Genomic DNA, 22,813 nt, shown 5'->3' with positions numbered 1-22,813 from the left:
GCCGAGGCGGGGGAGGAGCCGTCTCCATCCCCGGGCGGGCGGTGGCCCCTCCACTGCGCCAACCTGCAGGCGGGCTGGCGGCAGCAGCCCCGCCCGGACGCCGTTTGCGCCGGCCGCGCCCCCGTCCCGGCAGAGCCGCCCGCGCTGCGTCCCGCTGCGCCGCTCCGGGCTGCGGCTCGCGGCGGCCACGGCAACCAGCGGCGACGTTCGGAGCGCCTTCTCTCCCCCAGTGCCCTTTCATCTCTCCCACCTGCAGCCTTTCCTTCTTCCTCCACGTTGTTTCTCCTTTCTCTTCCCATTCTCTGTTTTTTTTTTTTTGTGTTTTTTTTTTTTTTTTTCTTCCCCGGGTGTTTTTTGCTTTCCTTCTTTTTCTCCTTCCCCATACTGCGCTTTTTTGGACCTTCTTCGTCTAGTGCCTCTTAATTTCTTCATTTCTTCTGATTTTTTTCCTTGGACTTTGCCTTGTCATGTCAAGATGGAAGTCAGACATGACTGGCTCTCCTCATCCCCCCATGAGGGCTTCGAGCAGATGAGGCTGAAGAGCAGACCCAGGGAGCCTTCCCCAAGCCTCACCAGAGTAGGTGCGAACTTCTACAGCACTGTCAAGCAGCAGGACTACAGTGCCAGTGTCTGGCTGAGGAGGAAAGACAAACTGGAGCATGTAAGCCAGCTTCTATTTCCCCCCTTTTCTTTCTTTCTAGACCTCTGTCTAGGTACTCTTTTGGAGGAGAAGAAGTGTTGCTCCAGTAATTGGGCATGGCATTTCCCAGATGGCAGAGAAAGGAGCTACTTAGAGGTCCCAGACTGGCCAGGTAGATAGGGTATCTGTGCTGTTCCCAAACCAAATGCAAGTCTGTTCTTCACTGGAGATATTTTTTAATGCTCTTGGCTTATTCGTTCTTCTATTCTTGCAAATTTGGCACTGATGTGGGAGGAGAAAGATTAGGATGGTGCAGATGGAGGTTAGAGCATTTATCTCGTGGTGATTATAATGCAGTTCTAGAATTGCTAAAAGAAAATAGCTTTTTTTAATTCTAGCTGTGATTCCCTTCCCCCCTGCCCCCTTCTTATTCTTCTTCACGCATGCAACTTAGAAAATAGTCAGTCTACAGAGGGTAAAGGAGGTTTCCTTCAAGACATCCATTCCTGCAGCAGCAGTACATGACTTAACTAAGTGTGTTTGGGACCACAATAGAACCACTGCTGTGGCTAGGTCTAGTGAATATTTTATGAGTATTTAAGGTGCTTCTAAGTGTTCCTGTCTCTCATGATGTTTGAAAGCATTTTTCATGTTACTTCTGACAGCAAGGAAATGGGTTGAGATGACCTGCGTACTGTGTAAGAGTTTTCTGAATAGCTTATTAGGTGAAACCCATTGTTACAGTATACTGTACAGTCAAACAGGGAAGTAGCTGCATTTACAGGGATGCAAAAGAATGCGGATGGGTTTGCATAATGCAAGAGTCTGCCATCCTATACATTAGTGAGTAATTTGCAATCATAATCACGTTGTCTTCAAGATGCACAGAAATTGCTCCTTGTGGTACAGCCACCTGAAGTCTCTTTGGATAGAAATAGTCTCATTACAAGGAGAAATAGTCTCATTACAAGCCTTTATTACATGGAAATCCTAGATGGCATAGTAGAGTCCTTTAAAGATGAAACATGAAAAAAGCTCCTCTGTCAACTAGTTCATGGAGTATTACCCTCCTTTCCCACTAACCTACAGAATTTTTTATCTGTGCTGGTGAAATTTGAAACTTGAGTTGTTTATACTTCTGGGGACATGACAAGATGTGCTGAACTGGTGGAAATATTACATTTCAAATGTTAAGAACAGTATTGAATCCTATCTGCCTTTTTAAGCGTTTCTGTGATTCTCCATGCTTAACAACTAGACTTCACAGTAGTAAGCTTGTAAACAGAGTATTCTCCCATTATAAATCAAGAAGAAACGTCAGTGTCTTATCTCAGCCCAGCTGAGACTAAAACATAGAATGCACAGAAATCTGAACTCTGGCTTTTGCAACAGGTTTTTGTGATGTGTGCCTACATGTTGATGTGTGTCATCCCATAAATGATTATTAATTGGGGGGTGGGGATGGGAATAATCTGTCAGCAGTTTGATGGCTAACTACTGTTCTGATAGCTGTATATTGGCACATTCAGACATCTGTATTTTAAATTGTACCACAATATTAGCATGGGCAAGAAAATTGGGCATTAACTTGTGTGAAGATTACAAGTGCAAAACCTTTATTTTATGTGTGGTCTTTTATTTGTTTGTATTGGTTCTTTTTCTGGATGAAGTCAGTATTTTGTCACAATAGTAATCTTCAACAACCCTGCAGCACTGGTGTGAAAAGCTTTTTCTATAATCAGTTTGATATGAATGCATGTTCTTCTAGGGGTTTCCCCCTCATTTTATCCAGTTATTTTTATTCCCAGAGCTTATTTCAACAATGTAAAGAAATAAAATTGGAAGAATGCTGTTTCTGGTTTTCCATGAAGTATTTATTTCATTGACATTTATTATGAATACCCTGCAGTACAATATCTATGCCAACAGTGTACCTGTGAAAAAAATGTATTTTTTATGATTTAAAGTAACTGCATTACTCATGAGTATTGTAACAGACATGATATTGCATAGCTCCCCTTAACGAATATAAATAAAATATGTATTGATTTATAGATTGTGTTTTGTTTACACAGTTTTGGAGCAAGGTTGTTATTTTCTATTTTCAGATAAATCTTTGAGAGTTTTGAGTGTTATCTTGCCAAATAAGTTATTTCCTACACTCCACTCTTTTACTCCAAAAGACAAACCAACTAATTAGAGATGTATCATTTTGAATGGTATAGTCATTGATATATGATAGCTTATGACTAATATTGGATATTGAAGATATACAAACTTTATGACATGATGGAGAACTTGCATAACATTTCATTGCATTTTTTACAAAAAAAATCAAACACAAAGACTGAGCGTTTATGTAGGCACTGATTTTGAAAATATGTCTTCATTAGTGTGATGCTACATATTGACTGATATAGGCAGAAGAAAGGTATATAGTGAGTGTAAGGCAAGAGACAGATGAACAGATTTTGAAGTTGCATATTCTTAACTGAAATTATTTTTCTTAATTGAAAATATTTCTTGAATTGATTTCAGTGTGGTTGTAACTGGGGTAAAATTGGGCCAGTATATTTTGTGTGCTATTTCCAGTAAATCCTTGTAGACCACAGTAGGTATATTGACTTTCATTAAAGTGAGTGGCATGATTTATTCATGTGTGACACTTCCTATTAATCCATATATAGTTTGAAGCTAGTTTTAATCAAACTGTTTATATAAAAAAATCTCAAATACACAGTTTGTTTCTAGGTTTCAGAACTGTAACAACATTTTGGGTTTTGATTTTTTTTTTTTTTTTTTTTTTTACTTTTTAAACAAATCTCAATTTGAAGAGTATGGTAAAGAGGTTCAAAATTTAACTGTTGCCATATCTTTTCTAAATGCACAAAGACGATACAGTTTCTTTAAAATTGTTCAATACCTAATTATTGACTGACCATAGAGGAAGTAAAAATCTGGATTGTATTGCTGGTGTCATGCTAACTGATGGTTCTTCAGATGGAGCTCAGCTAATGAGGAGACACAATATATTAATTGTTTATGTGGATTATCTTTTTCCAAGAGGCAGTAATGCAATTTGTACCATACAAGATCTGAACAAAACTCACACCTGTTTACTTTTGTGAACTCAGACGCTGTATTTAAGATTAAATGGATCTGCTTTAACATGTTTTAATATAGGCCAGTGAGTGGGTTTTGCTAAAGTAAGGCTTCAGTTTACATCTGCTGTAGCCGATGGGTCAAAGAGCCGTACATTTAATGGAGGAAATTACTAGAGGTGTGAGGAACTCTGGCATTGCAGATGAGACCACAGTGAAATTCCTGCAGAGCTGAGATTGTTCAGATTCTAAGTATCTGCTTCAGCTGATTCTTTATGCCTTTTTGTGAAGTTTGCCTACTACTGGAAGAATTGGAGTGAAAAATTCTTGAAGTCTTTTTTTGCGTAGTGTTTTTTTGTTTGTTTGATTGTTTGTCTGTTGTTGCTTTTTTAATGTGAATTGGTTAAGAAAAAAGGAGGAGGAGGTAGGGATGGGGCAGAAGAGCACTCAGCCCTTTAGGTGGTGGGAGTTACTTGTGTCTGGTTTAATTTACAGCAGCACTCCATCGTGTCTCTGTATCCCTCAGTAATGAGGAGTACCATATCACTGCTGTCCTAGTACCTCAGCAAAGAATTCTAGAGAACTTAGAATAATCAAAACTTAAGCCAAAAGCAGAACAGAATTCCTTTTAAGCTACAAGAGATACACTTCAAGCATACATTCTTTTTTTATGAAAAATATAGGTATTCCTTCTCAGAGATGTAGTCTTTCTCTATACTATGTAGTATACTTTTCTCTATACTATTTAGATACTTACTTAATTATACTACAACATTTTAAATAGTGTGTTTTAAGAAACTGCTTCAAAACTATAACTTTTTGAGAGACACGGTATCAGAACAATTTTATTTCCTGGAGATCTTAAGTCTGTTACCTTTAGTATTATCATAATTAGGCAAAGATCATTGACAGTTCTTGCATCATTTCCTGTTTTCACTTAAACTCTGATCGGTAATAAAGGCAACATTGTGTATTTCAGATTCCAAGTACTCTTGCTGTTATGACAGTTGACTTGGAACAGTTCATGTTACGCAGTTTATCAGCATACCTCAATACTTTTGGCAGCATTGCTACCCAGAGAGAAAAAAAGACTATGAGGCAGGGGGAGTGCAATGTCACGTGGCGACAGAGGTGGATATCCAACACTCTTAGGCAGCCTCTGTCTCTCCCTCTATTACAGGATATTCTTAATAAAAACACTGTTGGATAGTTTAAAATTGCATTGCTGTTCTTGCATGTAAATTAGCACAAGTGTTAGAAGGCAGGTTTATAGGCTTGAGAATTTAATGTCCTAAGGATGATGGAAGACACCATGTGCATAGCTATAACCTGTAACATCTAAGCGAAGAAGGTGAATGTAGCTTGACTTAAAGCAACTAATAGGAGTAGAACTTTGTTCAGCGAAATCAGTTGCTGGACAGAGCCAAGGACTTTGACTTAAGGGAGAATAATAAAAGGATCGAAGTCAGAATTCAAAAAATCATTACATGCATTCCCAGAGGAGCCCGTGTCTTGTAGTAAATACAAACACATGGCTTTTTTTTGAGTTAAATGAATTGCCAGTGTCTTTTGCATTAGGCAGGTATAAATTATTTCAGACAGACTGTGTGTAGAGGGACTCTTCTGTTGAAATTCTGCTTTTCTGCTTTCCTTGAAGGTGTCTTTGTCTAGTAATGTTTTGTAGACAAACATAATTAGAGAAAATAAATATTCGGAGAAGTGGAAAAAGGGATCAAAATAATTGAGCAGCGTTGGGAAAATAATAGCATTTTAGGACAGAAAATGTAAAATTTTGTTTCAAAAACAGTATTGGAAATTTGAAATATTGATATTTGTAGGGGAAAGAATAACTTATTTCAGTAGTACCACACAGAAAAATAATTTTTGTATTGAAAATCAGTGAAAATATAATACCTAATAGTTCATTATTTCTCTTCCTAGTTGTCATGGGTTAAACTTGATTGTTTGCCAGCTGCCTACCAAGCCACTCTCACTTCTGCTTCTCAACAGGACAGGGAGAGAAGATGTGATAAAACATCTTACAGCTTGAGATAAGTACAGGGAGATCACTTACCGATTACTGTTACAGGCAAAACAGACATAACTTGGGAAAAACTGATTTTATTTATTCCAATTAAAAATAGAGTAGGATAGTGAGAAACAAGAACAAGACTAAAATACCTTCACCCCTCCCGACTTTTCAGGCTCAGCTTCAGTTCTTCATTCCTGACTCTTATACCTTCTTCCCCCAGTCCACTGAGTGGCACAGGGTATTGGGGAACGGGGGTTGCAGTCAGATCATAAAACTTTGTCTCTGCTGCTCCTGGTCCTCTGCTCTTGTGTGGGGTCTCTCCCATGGTAAACAGTCCTTGTCAAACTGTTCCAATGTGGGTTCTCACCACAAGCTGCAGTTCTTCAAGAAATACTCCAGCATGGGTCCTTTCCATGGGGTAGTCTTTTAGGAATGGACTGCTTCAGCATGAGTCCTGCATGGGCTGCAGTTCCTGCCAGAAAACTTGTTCTTGTATGGGCTCCTTTCCGGAGGCCACAGGTCCTGCCAGAGCCTGTAGTGTGGATATATGCGCTTGCCTGGTGCTCCATAGGCTGCTTAATCATGGTCTTTTGGAGTGGCAGGGGAATCTGCTGCAGCACCTGGGACAGCTCCTTCCCCCTCTCCTGAATTAGCCCCAGTGTCTGCAGGGCTGTGTATCTCGGGTTTTCCTCACTCATCTCTCACAGCTTCTGCGCAGTGTTTTATACCCCTTCGTAGATAGATTATCGACAGAGGCGCTGCCAGTGTTGTTGATGGGCCCATCTTTGCCAAGTGATGAGTCTGGAGCCAGCTGGAACTAGCTGTTTCCGACACAGGGACAGCCCCGGGTCTCACAGAAACCACCTCTGCAGCTGCTGCCTCTACCAAAACCTAGCCATGTAAACCCAATATATAGTCATAGAACCTATTGCTCTTTCTCCAACATACAAGAAATACTTTCAGCATTACATTAATCTAATCCATTTATTCTGGTGATTTCAACATCAGTCACTTTGAAAGAACAAATCTCCAAAGCTAAAATTAAAACATTTGAGAGAGGTATAGTCACTGTAACAATCTTAATTTATAGTGTTTGGTTTTATGTTGTTGACCAAGAAAACAGAACAACTTGAAATTTCAAAGTTGCATTTAAGATTGATTTATATCTGCATGTATAAATTTAAAACTGGATTTATAAATCTAGTCAGCATTTTTAGAAATGAAGTTTTCTAGTTTCTGAATAAAAGGCCTAAAACTTAGACTGTATTTGTTCCAGATGTTAACTTCAGTGAAGATATGGGAAAAGTGTTTTTTCACTGCTATACTTTTCATAATGCTACTAGCATTAAGGAGAATCCAAATTACTTCTTTGCTGTTGTCATCTCTTCTTTTTATCAGTGTTGACCATTCTTGTTTCAGAATTTTGAAACAGCAACTTTAGAAACTTGCTACTTAATCTCCGTGTCTGTTACACGAGTGAATATGCTGTGGCCCTCAGTGGTTTGGTCTTGCAGCAGACCATTTGCAGTAACACTTTTAAAGGCAGCAGGAGTACTTAAGACACTAGGAAAATTATGCTTAGTCAATATCTCCTTACAAATGCAATCTTTTCACTGCCTGTAGAGGATGCTCAAAGAAGCTAGTCTCTGTGGCTGAATGCATGTCTAGCTTAGGCCTTCTTCCATTCCAGAGGTGGGAATGCTAAAATACTGCAGTGAAAATCTCTTTACCAGACTGTCTAAAGATGGAAACAACAGACCAACTCATGCCAGTGATTAATAAGCCCCACTACCTAGATTAGGCAATAGGTACATGCTGGAATTTATGTCCCCTAATTAGCCAAATGGGGACCTGTGCTGCTACTTGCTTGAGACCTACATGCCCACATTTACAGAATGGAGGAACAATGAAATGAATGTGTACCTAGCTGTTATCTGCTAGGGATGCAGTTGAGGCATTTATTGAGGACTGAGGCGCTCCAGCATTCACTGGGGTTTAGTGTGGTGAAGTTCAGGAGGAGGAAAAGAGGGAGCAAATGACACATTGGTGTCAGTGAAGTGAAATAATTTAATCAGAAATTAATTTTTATTAGATCAGAGACTTATTCCTAGTTTTTATGGATACTTATCTATCAAAACAGTTTGGTTTTAAGGTTGGTTTTTTTCATGGTTTGCTACTCAGAATTCTTTCACTTGAAAAAGGCTTTTCAAATATAACATAGGATTTGAGTATTTTTATAGGGATTTGGCTTCTTTGGTTTTGATCAGCACATTGTGTAATTTGACTGTGTAGATAATATCTAGCCCTAGATGGAGAAATATCAGAATGATATTTTTAGCTATACTTTATTGGCTTGTTCTCTGAAGACAGAGGCAGATTTACCTATTTGTTCCACTTTTGCACAACCTGTAAACCCTCTTCTCGATATGCAGTATTTGTAGGTGAACACAAATTACAATCTTATTAATTTTTCTTATTAAAACCAAGAATCTTAAAGAAAGACACTGGTTCTGTTTCTAACAGCATGACGTCAACATAATCAGCAGCTTGTTTTTTGTAATTTATATGGTTGTTGCAGCTCATAAATACTAGTCATTGTTTTCTAATTTTGTTGCTATTTGTATGTTGCTGTTTACAGTTGTAATGAAATGTTTAATGGAACAAAAAAGCTAATATATTTGAGAATTGCTACTAATAAAACAAATAACGATTCAGATAATTCCGGCCATTCTGATACAGTAAATTGGCTGGATTTCCCCAAGGCATTTTAGACTGTTTGGAGCAGAACCAAATCTGGAGCAGTGCTGAGATGGTGATTGTGACCAGTTTTACTTTCATGATCCTGTTGTCACTGCAATAAGGCATATTTACTTGGGGTTATAAATTAACTTTATTCTGTGAAAGGTAATATGTGCTGTAAAAAGCCTATCATAATAAGCAGATGTGTATTTGTTTTGAAACTCATGAATGGGTAAAAGCTAGTACTTCAGCCACAGTAAACATGGCATGTCTTAGTAGTGGTTTTTGTGTTACAGAAATTGTGCTGCTGCCCATTAAGTTTCATGACTCATCGTTTCTAGGCAGGAATTATTTTATATGGGAGCGTGCATTATATGTACTGAACAAACTTCAGGCATTACCTTGATTGAGGCTACCTTCTTACTTATGGGAATGGTATTAAAGGTGACAGAGATTTGAACCTTACTTCCTCAATGCAGTTTGTGCACTTTTGTTTATGTTATTCCAAAGCCGCGGTAAAATCTCCATTGGCTTTGCTACTATGGATTTAAGTTGTATATGAGCTCCTTTAAAGAAGATTGTAGATTAGCTCAGCTGTCATGGGTTTAGAGCAAAACCCACAAGTTCAATGTATCATGCTGAGTAATTGGAGAAAAAAGTCTGTCTTCAAGTCCTCAGCTTTTTTTGAGCTTTAAGTCTCTGGATCATCAGGCTACCTGCTGGATACATTATTTCAGAACATTTTGCAGTTAGCAGGCAGGAAAACCCTTGACAGGCTATGAAAAGGACAGAATGCATATTAATATAACAGACGGGACGTAAAAAACTGTAAGGTCTGTGTGAGCATGCGAAAAAAATATATAGATCCAGTTTCCCACTCTTTAAGTCCACCTTAAGGTGTTTCATAATGGAGAATATAGAAAGAAGGAAGGCAGGCAGACAGATGCATTTGGAACTTTAGTCCTGGCAGATAATCAATGAATGGATACCTAAAGAAAATTCAGACAAACAAAGCTACTTGTGAAATTATTTCTTTACCTCCAATTAGAATACTTCTGTTCCTCATTAGAAAGTGCAGGTGAGAAAGGTGTCCACTGTGCTAAAAAAATAAATCAAACCTCAACTGGAACACAATTTTAGTTTAATGAAGGCAGGCATCACCTGCTTCCATGTTTTGCCCTCGTTTAAGTAGAAATAAGCACCTGCTTTAATGATAACGGTTGGGGAAAAAAAAAAAAAAAACCTATTGCCTCTTGTGGAAAATTAATTAGGTGAACAAATAGAAGAAAGTAGATGGATGTGACTGGTGGCTGCAATAAAGATGGAGACTTTTGTTAAGTTCTGCTGTTTCGTCATAGTTACTTATTGGGAAGGGCCCACGAGCATCATCGTGTTCCCGGAACACTGAGAAAAAACCCAAGTGATTAGAGAATACATAGAAATTCTGAAACAGCATCTTTCCTGTGGCTTTCTGGTAGCTGCTGATAGAAGTTGGCCTGTTTAGCGTCTTCATGAGCAATGCTAAAATAGCCAGCATAAATTAGGTTGCAAAGATAAGTGGAATGGAATGTTAGAGCTAACGCTCTGTCATTTTGCTCTAGGGTCTGAACAGCTCTAAGAGCCTATGTGTTATGATGGGTGGCGATTTTCTGTCTTTACGAACAGAAGTTGATATGTATTCATAACCCTGTACTGCCCGTTCACTGTTGCCTTCTGGAATAAAGGGGTTCAAAGGTTTCAAGCTAATGCGTTAGCTGAGGTAGCAATCCCACCCTTTTCTTTCTTCCCCTAAATTGGAATGTTCAATACCTTCTTCCTGCTTATTAAAGAACTGTCTTATGTCCATCAGGAGTGAGCTTAGCCTTGTAAACTCTAATATTGAAGATATGCTATCTAGTGACCTTTGTGGTCTTTGATGCCTTATGGAAAAGTAGTTTATCTAAGTTTTCAAAAGGATTCATGATGCTAAGTTTTGGTAGGATAGTGAGTCTATCCTTCATATTATTTAGATGTGTCTTCAGTCACAGTTTTAAGTGTTTGCTAAACCATCCTGTTTCTCCACATACCTTTTCATGGAAAGCATGTATGTTCCATGAAAAGTCAACTTCTGCTATTTGCTAGATAGAAGTCATTTGGGAGTCGTACATACGGCCCTGTGCATTAGTGCTGCTTAAAACAATAGGAGATGAAGTATATTCAGTGCTCTCTCTGTTGGATCTGTGGTTTTTTAGATTCCTGAGAAGATGTATCTTTTGAGTAAAGCCTGTTACGTAAATAAAGATTACATAGCCACCCTGTTTGGTGCAGCTGATGGGATGATTCGAAGGAAACATGCCTTGAAAATCAATGGCTTAAAACAAAACAAAACAAAAAACCAGCACCCCCCCCCACACACTGATTAATGAAAATGTCCAAATTTTTAAATTATTTGCAATTTGAAACTGTTTTTGGAGTTAGTTATTTGTAGAATGCGACTTATACCAGATCTGTGATGCTGAAGACAGGTGCTTATTTGGGATGCCATGAGCATCAAGAGATAATCAATACACCAAATGCTGTTTCAGGTCCTTACAGTGAGTATGATTTATTGTTTGAATGACAAAAATGTTTCCTTTGGGGCTAGCATGAAACAAAGTCACTTAAGCGTTTTGGAAAATGTTACCCTTTTGAACAAAGCAATTTCCTTTGTTAATGTGAGCTGCTGTCCCTGCAGACATTTCTTTCAATTCCCTGTTGGGCATGTGGCAGGCAGATAGCACCTAACCCTTTCGGTGTTATTTTATCCCATTTTATGCAGTATTGTTCTCTGTGAGCTTTGTTATCAGGGCTTAGTTGCATCACACTCCTGCTGTGGAAAGCTGGAATGTGCCAGCCTGTATTCTCTGGCTGTGTGGTGTATGGTCTTAACATGCATCAGCCTAAATCAGTTTGTTACTGTGACTGTATGACAGCTGAAAACTTCAACTGCTGCAAGTTTCAGTTTTAAAAAAAATATTATTTTTCAGTTTGTTCCCTTAGTCTCTGTGCTGGGGCTGTTCCAAGCATTCAGTTTTTAAAAAGCTACTGTATTGCACAACTGTTTCCCTTTTTACTTCTCCAGGGTTGGATTTACCTGCCTAAACCAAGGCCTTCGATTTTTTCCTTTTTATTTCTAAAATTTCATCTCATCCCTTCTTTCATGCTTGATTCTTACATTATTTTTGGTTATTCCCTTGTCCCCACCCTGCAGCTCTATAACCCCTGAACTTCTCTGGCAAATCCATAGCCCTGTTTTGTTATTGCATGTCACTTTCTGCGGTGCACCTTGTGTATGGAACTCCCAGGGAAAATATGATGAGTGAAATATATGTAGGATTTGCGAAAATACAGTTCTCTTACAAGGTTTATATGTAATTATTGTACTGGCAGGGTAATGCTTTCTGAAGTCCTTAAGTGATTTAAACTCCTAAGTATGCGCTTTTGAGAACCCTAAAGTTACAATGAAAATAGGAGATCTCCAAGTTGTGTGACTGTTTGAGTTCAGTAGTAGCCTTGCAAGTGTGGTCTATAGATCTATTAATCTAAAATGCAATGATTATACTAAGAATGACAAAAGTTTTTGCCACCTATGTCTTTGTTGTGTCAACCAACAGTGTATTCTTTAAGAATCTTCTCTCCTTATAATTAAATAAGAGCTCTGATGTTTTCAATGCAGTGAAGTATAAGCGACTGTACTGTTGTCCCTTGAAAGGGATGCAAAACCTGTTTCACAGTATTATGGAATAAGTTTTCCAAGAGGTTGCATATTTATTTTTCAGAAATAGACAGCTGAGAGACTGCATCTTTTGAAGTTAGTGTAGGTAGTAAAGAGGATTCTCTCTGATCTATGGGGAGATTTGCAGCAGATCTAGAAATGCTTGCTTATAGGAGCATCACTGTGTATTAATACTTCCTGATTTACAGGCCACAGTACATAAGACACACATGAAGTCTTTGAAATTTTTGTATGTTTTAGTTCTCAGCTTAGCACCGTATGCTGTTTGTGTTGGTTGTTTTTTTTTTTAGTATACTATATACTGGATAAGTCAGGGAGGTAGTAGTATTTTTGAAAAGCTGTAAGATCCTTTCCTGTTTGGACTAATCTGGTGACTGTGTTTGAGCTGTTGCTTTTTATGATTACTTTTTTGATAAAATTCTCTTCCCACCAGCTATTAGTGATTTTTTTTTTTTATTTCTGAACATCATTAATTTTTGATAGCATATCTGGCTAATTTCTTCATGCTCTGAGCATGGAAGTTCTAACTCAAGTACAATAGCTTTCAGAAAGTAGAATTCTACTTGTCCAAATCCAAAACTTTACAGAGAAAATATTTCCCAAAATGACAAGACTAAGTTGTTTCTGTAGACCTGTTTTCTTGCCTCTGTGATAGGGCTCCAACTCGTTGGGAGTTCTTGGATTTAGATGATGTGTCATAACTAAGTTGTAGAATATGGGGCCAAGAGCAAATTGAAGCATATCATCATGTTTTTGAACAGGTGGAAGCTTAAATGCTATCATGTTACGTGTTAGCATTTTGCTGAGGCTCCTTCTTAAGACTTCTTTGTCTGAACAAGGGCTTTTGTTTGACTGCAGGATGCATCTGAGCTCAAGAACAGTCTGGGTCCTGGTTTTGAAAGGCAGTATTAACATGAACAATTAATAATAAAATCTACTTCAGAGAACCTTAATGTCAATTTATGCAACTTCACAGTTTTTTGTCAGTCTTCTACCATTCTGGTTTAGCTATTGTTTTCTGTGAGGAAGGGTGAAACTTTGAGAGGTATGTTTTTGGAGATTTTTGATTAAACTCATATTGCTAGTATAAATTCCTAATGTTACTTACCAGTTACCTCATTTCCCACATAAAGTACTTCTTACATGGCTCCTTTAAGGAGTGCACTTATTAAAATGTAGGGACACATGATACACACGTTGCAATAATTCTTTATAGCATTTATTTCTATTTGCATACTCCATGGCCATCACTTCTCACAGCAAGTTAGGAGGTTTGTCCTTAAATATTTGGATAAGCAGTGCAAGATGTTATTGGAGACAGTGGAATAAAAGAATTATGTCAAAAAGCATGGATCTGCAGATATAGTGTATGTTCTAAAAGTTATTTCTATGGTGTATAGTCATCATAATACTAGATAGAAAAGGTGATGTAAAAATGAAAAATTGTAAATTGAGCCAGCTCAATCTGCTTGCTCTGTTAAGAATAAATTCATGCAAATCTTATTTTTGAAAGAAGTAGAATCCTTCATTAAAATGAAAAATCCTGAAGCGTTGTAATTCTTGTTCTTTCATGTGCTTGAGGGGAAAAAAAAAGGGTAACCTCTGAGCTCTCTATTTTGATACCAGATTAGGGAAATACCGAGCATAGTCAAGCTCTGTACACATATTTTGGGTTCAGAATATACAGTGTAGAATATACTAGTTGTTGCTAGATATCTTTCATAGAAATGCCTGAAGAAGAAAAGCATAAGGAAAACCTGGAAAACTGGAATTGGGGAGGAAAGTATGTCAAGGCAGGTTTGAGAAGAAAGCTCCTGCAGGTAAACTCACTTCTGTGCCTTCACAGAACTGCAGAATGGTTGAGGTTGGAAGGAACCTCTGGAAGTCATTTTGTCCAACCTCCATGCTCAAAAGCATGGCCACCTAGAGCGGGCTACCCAGGACCATGTCCAGGCAGCTTTTGAATACATCTGAGGTTGGAGACTCTACTACCTCCCTGAGTGAACGGTGCTCAGTGCTCAATCACCCTCAAAGTTAAAAAGTGTTTCCTGATGTTCTGATGGAACCTCATGTGTTTCAGTTTGTGTTCATGGCTCCTGTCACTGAACACCATTGAGAAGAGTCTGGCTTAATCTTCTTTACATCTTCCCTTTAGATATTTGTGCACATTGATTAGTTCTTCCCTCTCCTCCCCCTCAATCTTCTCTTCCAGGCTGAACAGTGCCAGCTCTCTCAGCCTTTCCTTATAGGATAGATGCTCCAATTCCTTAACCATTTTCATGGCCCTTTGCTTGACTTTCATCAGTAGCTCCATATCTCTCTTGTACTGGGGAACCCAGAACTGGACACAGTACTCACCAGGGCAGACTACAGAGGAAGGATCACCTTCCTCAGCCTGCTAGCAACACTCCTTCTAATGTTGCCCAGGATACTGTTGGCCTTCTTTGCCACGAGGGCACATTACTGGCTTATGTTCAACTTGGTGTCCACCAGGATCCCTGGGGCTGCTTCTGCAAAGCCACTTTCCAGCTGAGTGCCCCCAGCATGTATTGGTATGTGGGGTTGTTCCTCTCCAGGTGCACGACTTTGCAGTTGTTCCCTTTGATGAACTTCATAAAGGTCTTGCCAGCCCAGTTCTCCAGCCTGAGCACAATCCTCAAGTATATCAGCCACTTCTCCCAGTTTTGTATTATCCGCGGTCTTGCTGAAGGTGTACTCTGCCCCATCATCCAGATCATTAATGAAGCTGTTGAATAGGAGTAGGCCCTGTATTTATCCATGGGCCTTATCACTAATTACTAGCCTCCAACTGGACTTTGTGTCATCGTTCACTGCTCTCGGGGTCTGTACTTTCAGCCAGTTTTCAGTTCAGCTCACTGTCTGCTCATCCAGCCCACACTTCTTCAAATTCCCTGTGAGTATCTTAGGGGAAACTGGGAAAGATTAATTACAAACCATATTTAAGCTTTAAGAAAGGTGTAAACCCAAGCCAATTCACCACCTCTTCATTTTTCTAAAGTCACAGGACTAATTATTTAAACCAAAAGGCCATCTTTGACAGATAGTTATTAACGCATTTGGTTACATTTCTATGTGACTTCATAAAATATATTTTTTTCATTGAATTTTAGTCTACATATGCAACCAACATGGCACAGAGATCGATTAACTAATAGCTATTGCACTGGTGAAAGATCAGTTAGGAAAACTACATGCTAATAGCTGTATTTTCTACAGCCTTTTCTCAGAATGTAAAGCTTGCTTTGCTGGGAAATACAAAAAATAAAAATGGTCTAGTAGGTGTATATACTTGCTACCAGCTCTTACAGTGGTGCATGTTTCATAGTTAGATCACTGGAAGCACGCCCATGAAACTATGTCTCTCTCCTAAGTAAATCACAAAAGCCAAGACTGCTTATTCCCCTAGATGGTATTAACTATAACTAAGTGTAGTACTTAATTGTGGGTGAATTTACATTTTAAGTGTCGGGATTAATAATGAAAATAGTGGCCTCTGGTGAGAAAATATTTAGAACTTACTATTGCTGCATTTTCACTTTCTGGAATTATGACTAATTTGTCTAGTGTTTTTCTTTACAGTTCATATAAAAGTTGAGATCATGTTCTTTGCCCACAAATTTACCAAGTCCCTGTGTGTTAATAATACATTTATTATGTATTAATATGTAAATAAAATAAAAAATAAAAATAAAATATCATTATTTCTTATGCCTGGTTTTACTGCTTTGTCTTGAAATAAGCTAATGAATTTCAGTTCAAAGTGCTGCCTCATACGCAAACATAGCCTGCAGTATAATTGTATTAGGATTTTGAAATAAACCAAGTATGTAAATTGTTTTTCCGCCCATACAGTAAGCTCACCCTTACTGTTAATGTGTTTTTTTCTGCTAACTTGTCTTACCTCCCTGTCTGCGTGTGGCCACTTATGTCTCTGAGATATAATCCAAAGCTATTGAAAACTCTCTGCTGATTCCAATGAACTTGTGATCAAGGCCTTAAAATTCTCAGTTTTAAGCTCTGCAGGAAGAAATGTTGATGGCTTATGTAGCACTGATTACTGTGAAGCCCTTGGTTTGAGGGCTTTTAGGTGTTTTTAAAAGTATATTCAGCACAGATACTGAGTTGTTTTAAAGTCCCTCAGTCTGGCATAGAGGTCTTTTCTTTGTAAGTGTATTGTAATATTGTATTACAGCTACTTTAGGGGTAGAGGGTTTGGTTTTTTCTTTCTATTTAAACATGCATGGGTAAACATATACCTACAGTATACCTTTTTTCCACTTTGTTAAAATGAAACTCTCTATAATAACAGAAAGCTGTGTTTTACATAGGGCTGTAAATCAGAAACCTCTTTTGCAAAAATTGAATGGTATAATTTTTCTATAAAAAACAAATTTTGATGCAAGTAGAGCATAAGAGTTTTAAGTACTTTTACATTACTCTGAGTCTGCAAGCTGAAGCAAACAAGTACTAGATCATGATTTTAAAAATAAGTTTAAAAAGTCACAAAGATTTACTACCCTGCCTTCCTACCGGTTCTTCCAAACACTTACCTTGAGTTAATTGAGTAATATAGAACCTGTTTATCTTCAGCATGGCTTGCCATCTGCGTCCTGATGCCTGTAGACTTGGGTGCCTGTAGATGGAGTGCTGCAGGATAGACAGTTATTGTGCAGTAAGTGAGGGACAACATAACTTAGCCCATATTCAAAGAATGACTGTGATGTCTGCACTCCTTCAGCCAGATAATTCTGTTGTTTTCCTCAGAAAATCAGAGCCATTGAGTCAACGTTCTTCAGTAAGGTAGATGCTGAAAAAGCAGCTTTGTTGGTAGGAATTTATTGTTATCCATAAGTAATTGTAGTTTTTCCTCTAATTAAAAGGGAGACTATGGGAAAATGTATGAATACATTAATTCATAGAATGATTTACTGTCATGGGTGATAGATTGCAACAACTGTGCTTTGCTTAAGAAGTATATCAGACAAAACCTGTTTCGTGTTCGTGCTCCTCAAGCTTCTATTACAGCTTCTATTACAAAAAGGTTTGGTTTTAACTTTTGTTTCTATTCCATTTCTATTTTGATGTATTTCCTTGAAGAACAGCGGTTTTCACCTCTGTGCAGGGACATATGCAAGTTAAAACGAAACAGCCATTCTTTTCTTATTTAGTAATACCTTCAGGCTTCTTCAGGTTACAGGCTGCTTCTTTCTGCCCTTTCTGTCATACCTTTTTTTTTTTAAATGCCTGTAAAATATGTGTGTATATAATACAGAGTCTAAGTCTTTTACATAGCTACAGATTTGGTGATGTTGTGACAGATGTCCAAAGGATTATGGTACAAATATATATATAAAAGTATGAAACCCATGTCTTTGGATAGAAGGAGTATCTGCGTAAATGGTTCTAGATGATTCACTTTATCTCCACAGTAAGAAAATGCCCTTGGAGACTGTAATTGCCCAGGAGACTGTAATAGCCACTATATATAATATTTAATATTCAGTGGTTGGGACATGTGAAGTATGATATCAGAGCATCTGCTTATTCTGGTGAGGCTGTTTTGTGTGTTTTATCCAGCTGAAAAAGTTGGTTTGGTTCAAACTGAATAGTCAACCTGTGGTGAACTCACTTAACTTAAAGACGTAGGTATCTATCATCAGTTTTGCAGGTCTACTAGCGGTGAAGATGCAGAGGCTTGGCTATGGGGTTACCTGATGAGTGAGCATTCAGAGACTTGTTCTGGCTTTGCAGGTTATAGGGACAAAGCTGTTCAGGTTCCAGTCTTACTATATGACACAGTCATATTTTATGAACACAATATAGATGTATCCTAATCCTACAGAAATGAAATTATTTGTCTGAGACCATATAGAGAACGTTGGAGGTCACCTTTATATTTTAAACAGCATACTGTATAATACTAGAGATTAGTGTTCAGTACTAAGATTAGGGCATTTTATGCAGTGCAGTGTGCAAATGCAGTAAGAGACAGGCTAAAGAAATTATATAAAGGCACGGAATGACAATTTGTCTTGCTCAGTTTGTTGGTTTTCGATTTAAATTAGTTCTCTGACTCCTGAATTTGTACCCTAGCTATTCTGTTTCACTTTTTGGCTCGTCTTTTTTATTGCAAGTCTCTGAAAGATGAGACAGCCCAGTCTCACTTTTCATCTGTCCCTGGCAGTTGCACAGACTATGTGTACAATAGAAATCAGTACAGAGCAATATCAGCAGACCTTTAAAACTAAATATTTGGTGGTAAGGCTGTGTGTCCATGTTGTATGCTATTGGGAGGTTTAAATAGGACTAGCTCTAGTCTGGTTCCATTGACTGAACACCTATTAATTTTTGGTTATTAGTTGCACTCCTGAAATGCATGTGTGGGTTTAATCCATGTAAATCAAGCTACGTATTCCTACATCGCTCTCTAAAACAAATTTACATGGGGATTAGGGTGGCTGGCCCAGAAGACTGTTGTAGGAGTTAGTAATTTGTATGATAGCAAACCCAGGTGCATGCCTCCCTCTTGCGAAAGCAGTGTGACTGCTAGTTGCTTAAGAGATGTGCATTTAATCAATGTGCAAAAATTATATGTGCCTGTTCCCAGGAACTACTGGTTTATTAATGAGGTAAGAATATTAATGTCTACCACCAAGGTGCTCTTTGAAGCTAGGTCTGTATTCCAGACTTGATTGCTATCAATGACAGATGAATCTGTATTGTAAGCAAGACCCTATAAAAATGCACTTAAGTGTAGAGTTGGTCAGCCTCACCACGGTGGTGATTAGTGCAGTGTGCTATACCTTGAACAGAGGTCCATCCAATCCTGTATCACCTAGGGGTTTCTAGCATCAGAGAAATGAGATTTTATTTTTTGTTAATTGCTGTCACTTTTTTTTTTTCTGGAATAATAATTCGTAGTTACCTGTCTTGAAACAGTTTGTTCCCTGCTTGTGAGGCTCCAGTACAAGACAAGGGTAGTCAGGAGATTTGTATATTTACAGTCTTAGAGCAACCTCAAATGCTAATTTAGGGATACTCATCATATAGCCAAAAATGAAAAAAGAAAACAAACAAAAAACCAGCTGTTAGTGTAAGCTGTTACTGTTGCTTAATAGTTCTTAAAATTTCACTTAATGGGGTTGAAGCTTTGGTCCTTGGGTTGATGAGGGTCTGTTGTTTTTGTTGTTTTTTTTTTTCTCTACACAAATATATACAATTTTCTTTTCAAATTAGGACTGAATTATCCAGAGGTTCTCCAGCATTCAGAAGGATCAATAACACATTCAGAATAGCCTACTGAAAAGTGGTCAGAAGAGATTTCCAAGGGGAGTATATCCAAGTATAACTTCCTTTTTCATGATGGAATGAACTAAACTAGACTAAAAGCAAACACAGTCTGTAGGTTTGTTTCTTTTAATTATAGAGAAGAAAATTTAGAGGTCCTTTTAGACACTATTGCATATACTGTGGAATGTGGCCCCAGGAAGAGAGATGAAAAGATGTGCTTCTTACAGTTGCAGTTGGAAAAGCTTTAGGTTCCTGGAAGCTGGCATAATGTAGCCCTAAAGACAGACAGAGACAGAACGTAAAAGATATATCAACAAATACTTCCTAATATTAAGAGATTAAAATATAATCCAAATGAGATTCAGGTGTGTGGAAAGAAATTTGCAACTCGGTCTGGGCTGATTTATGGGTTTTAATAGTTCCTGTAGACTATGTGGATGTGTTGTGGCTTTGTCTCCAGTTAGTGGTCAAAATATTTATAGCAGATGCAAAGACTGATATTATCTTTATATTTATCCTGGGTTATATATATCGAGGAAGCTTTATTCTGTTGGCCACAGAAATATTATGTGTAATCTTTGTAAATAATAGAAATGGTTACATTTCCCACTCTTCCCCCCCTCCCCCCCAAGAAAAAGAATTATCAAGATAGGAAGTGTTTTGTATAATATACAGAGGATTTAAATTGATTTAGCAATTAAATCTGAGCATTGGATAGTTCAGATTCTTCGCTGAAGAAGAGATGTGTGTTGGATGACACACTGATACTTTCTGGGACAAGCTTCTCCGTGCTGTAAACCGATGTGTGTGCAGCAGCCAGCTGCAATGTGGAGGTGGCTTCAACTATGTTCTCACTATTCAGATGTCTGATGTGTATTCTTGAACTACATGTCTGAGTTACTGGGGTCTGTTCCTACTGAAGCTTATTCAGATGAGGCTGAAAGGAAGGTCACAGTGCTCAAGAAATGTAATGTGGATACTACTCTTGCTGTTTAGTACACTCTTATGTTTAGTATGTTTTCGCATGTAATCAGGGCAGAATCTTCCAATACTTTATCTGGTTTCTGTTCCTGATAAATTATCTGGGTTTTGTTCTTGATAAATTATCTGGTTTAGGATTACTTTGTGATGCATTTTTTATATACAGATGAAAATTGTTTACTGTTCCTAGCTCCAGTCAACACTTTTGATCTGGCAAAAATAAGCAGTCAACATGGCTGCTATGTATTTGATATGTAATATTTTGCAAGCCATTCTTGTCTGTGTTCAGACGTGGTTTTCCTTTCCTTGCGTTTTGAAATTCAGTGATTCTTAACAGTGGAATTAAGTAACCTCTTCAGGAATCACTAGATGTGTGAGTCAGTAATGGAAAGAAGCAGTGCTGTTAGTTGTAAAATTTTAAGGAGAGGAGTTGACCATTGCTTTGCAGAGTTTTGTGCATCACTGAGAAAAGCATGTTCTTAGAGTTTTGCAGGTAAGCAAATAGTATCAGGGCTTCTTTAATGGAAGAGGGGTGTGTGTATGTTTAGCTTTGTGATCTGAAGAGCATCTTCCCCAAGGAAGAAAGGCAGAGATTAAGACTCTGTTCTGCAGTATGTCTAGTTCTTTATGTATATTCCTCAGCCTTTAGTTTTTTAAAAAATGATTTTTTTTTTTTTTCCTGAAAGGTCAAGCTGAGGCCACTCATAGTCTCATCAAGGCTGAATTTTTCAGTTGTGTAAACAAGTGGAACACAGCTGAAACTACTGGGGCTGTATGTACGCTACAGAGGCAAAGAATTTGACCAGGAAGGATACCCATGCCTTAATTACCTCTTAGAACTAGCTTAATGTCTTAAAATCATTAGATGATTAAGCTATTAATGAATTTAAGCTGTGCTTTCAGTTAAGCTTGACCGGTAATAAGTTCATTAAGTGATTCATTACCTGACATTAAATTTCTCAACAGTAGCTTTCAGCTGCACTGCAAAAATGTGGGTATTAATGTAAATTACTATAACTGCATATTACTCCTTTCTTCCTCCGCCAGTGCAGTATAATGACTGTATGTACCAGGCACATAGTATACTCTTGTTCTGTCTCATGCTTCAGCATAGTGTGGTTTTAACTTTGCTACTCAATCACTGCTCCACTTTCCAGTCATTTCCTGCTACCTTGAAAAAACACAGCCTTGCAAGCAGATGATCATCTGGAAGATGTGAAGTCAAGTTACTTTGGTTTTAGTTTTGGGTTTTTCTGTTACCTTATTGATCACCATTTTTTTACTCTTTTCCCATTGATGTCATCTTAACAGCTTATTGCAGGCAACCATTAGAAAAAGCAAGCAAAGTTTTTTGCCACAAAGAGCCAAACTTTGAATATGAATTTGTTAAGCTAATCTGATTTTAATCATTTACTGCTCGGTCATGTCTTTTGAGTTAACATCAACTCTGTGGCTCCAGGCAGATAGCAATATTCTCTTTCATGTTAAGACCTTGCAAGTGCATGAAGCTGTCCAGGTCATCCAGGTTGTTGCCTTTTTCCTGTGTCCTGGCATGACAGTCAAGTTTGTTCGAAAATAGGCGTACTGTGTCCGGCTGTGTTGAAATTAATTTTTTTCACAGCATTTGTATAGTACTGTGTTTTGCATGCACAGCTAAACAGTGTTGACAACGCACTAATATTTTGGCTATTGCTGAACAGTGCTTGCACAGCACAAAGGCCTTCTTTGTTTCTCTCTTGCTCCTCAGATTGAGTAGGCTAGGGTGGGAAAGTTGAGAGGGGATACAGCTGGGATAGCTTACTCAAATTAACCAGAGTGGTGTTTCATACCAGATGATGCTATGCTTAGCAATAAAAACTGGAGGTAGATGAGAAAAGGAGTTGTGTGGGCGTGAGTGACTTTCATGGTGGTTGTTGCTCAAAAACTGTCTGGGCATCAATCTACTTGTGGGTGGTAATGAGTGATTCCCTTTGCATTGCTGGTTTGGGTGTGGGGTCCCTTCTTTCCATCACCTGCTGAGCTAGCTTTATTTGATCCACAAGCTTCCTTGCTTTGTATTTCCTGTTCTTTTCCATGTCCCGCTGAGGATGGGGGAAGTGGTTGAGAGCCTGAATGGTTGTTTGTCTTTTTGTGACCAGGGTCATCCCATCACAATAGTTTACGTAAGTATAAATCATTCATAGATCTGCAGTGAGAAGAAATATTTCTCTCCCGACATGTTTGGTGTGCATGTTAGGTCAAAATTAGCTGTGAAA

At 38.2% G+C, this 22,813-nt stretch overlaps 1 protein-coding gene across 1 annotated transcript in view; it reads left to right on the top strand.

Annotated features, from left to right (window-relative positions):
• The first annotated feature begins 475 nt into the window (after window positions 1–475).
• PLD5 (phospholipase D family member 5) overlaps window positions 476–22,813 on the top strand; it is a 172,284-nt gene continuing 149,946 nt past the window's right edge. Inside the window, exon 1 of the mRNA XM_009559421.2 lies at window positions 476–661. Within this exon, the coding sequence (XP_009557716.1) occupies window positions 476–661 (186 nt within the window). The remainder of the gene's footprint in view (window positions 662–22,813) is intronic.

Source organism: Cuculus canorus, chromosome 3 (genome assembly GCF_017976375.1).
Source record: "Cuculus canorus isolate bCucCan1 chromosome 3, bCucCan1.pri, whole genome shotgun sequence".
Lineage (NCBI taxonomy): Eukaryota > Metazoa > Chordata > Aves > Cuculiformes > Cuculidae > Cuculus > Cuculus canorus.
The sequence above is the reverse complement of the archived record's forward strand: the minus strand, read 5'-3'. Positions and strand labels throughout refer to the sequence as shown.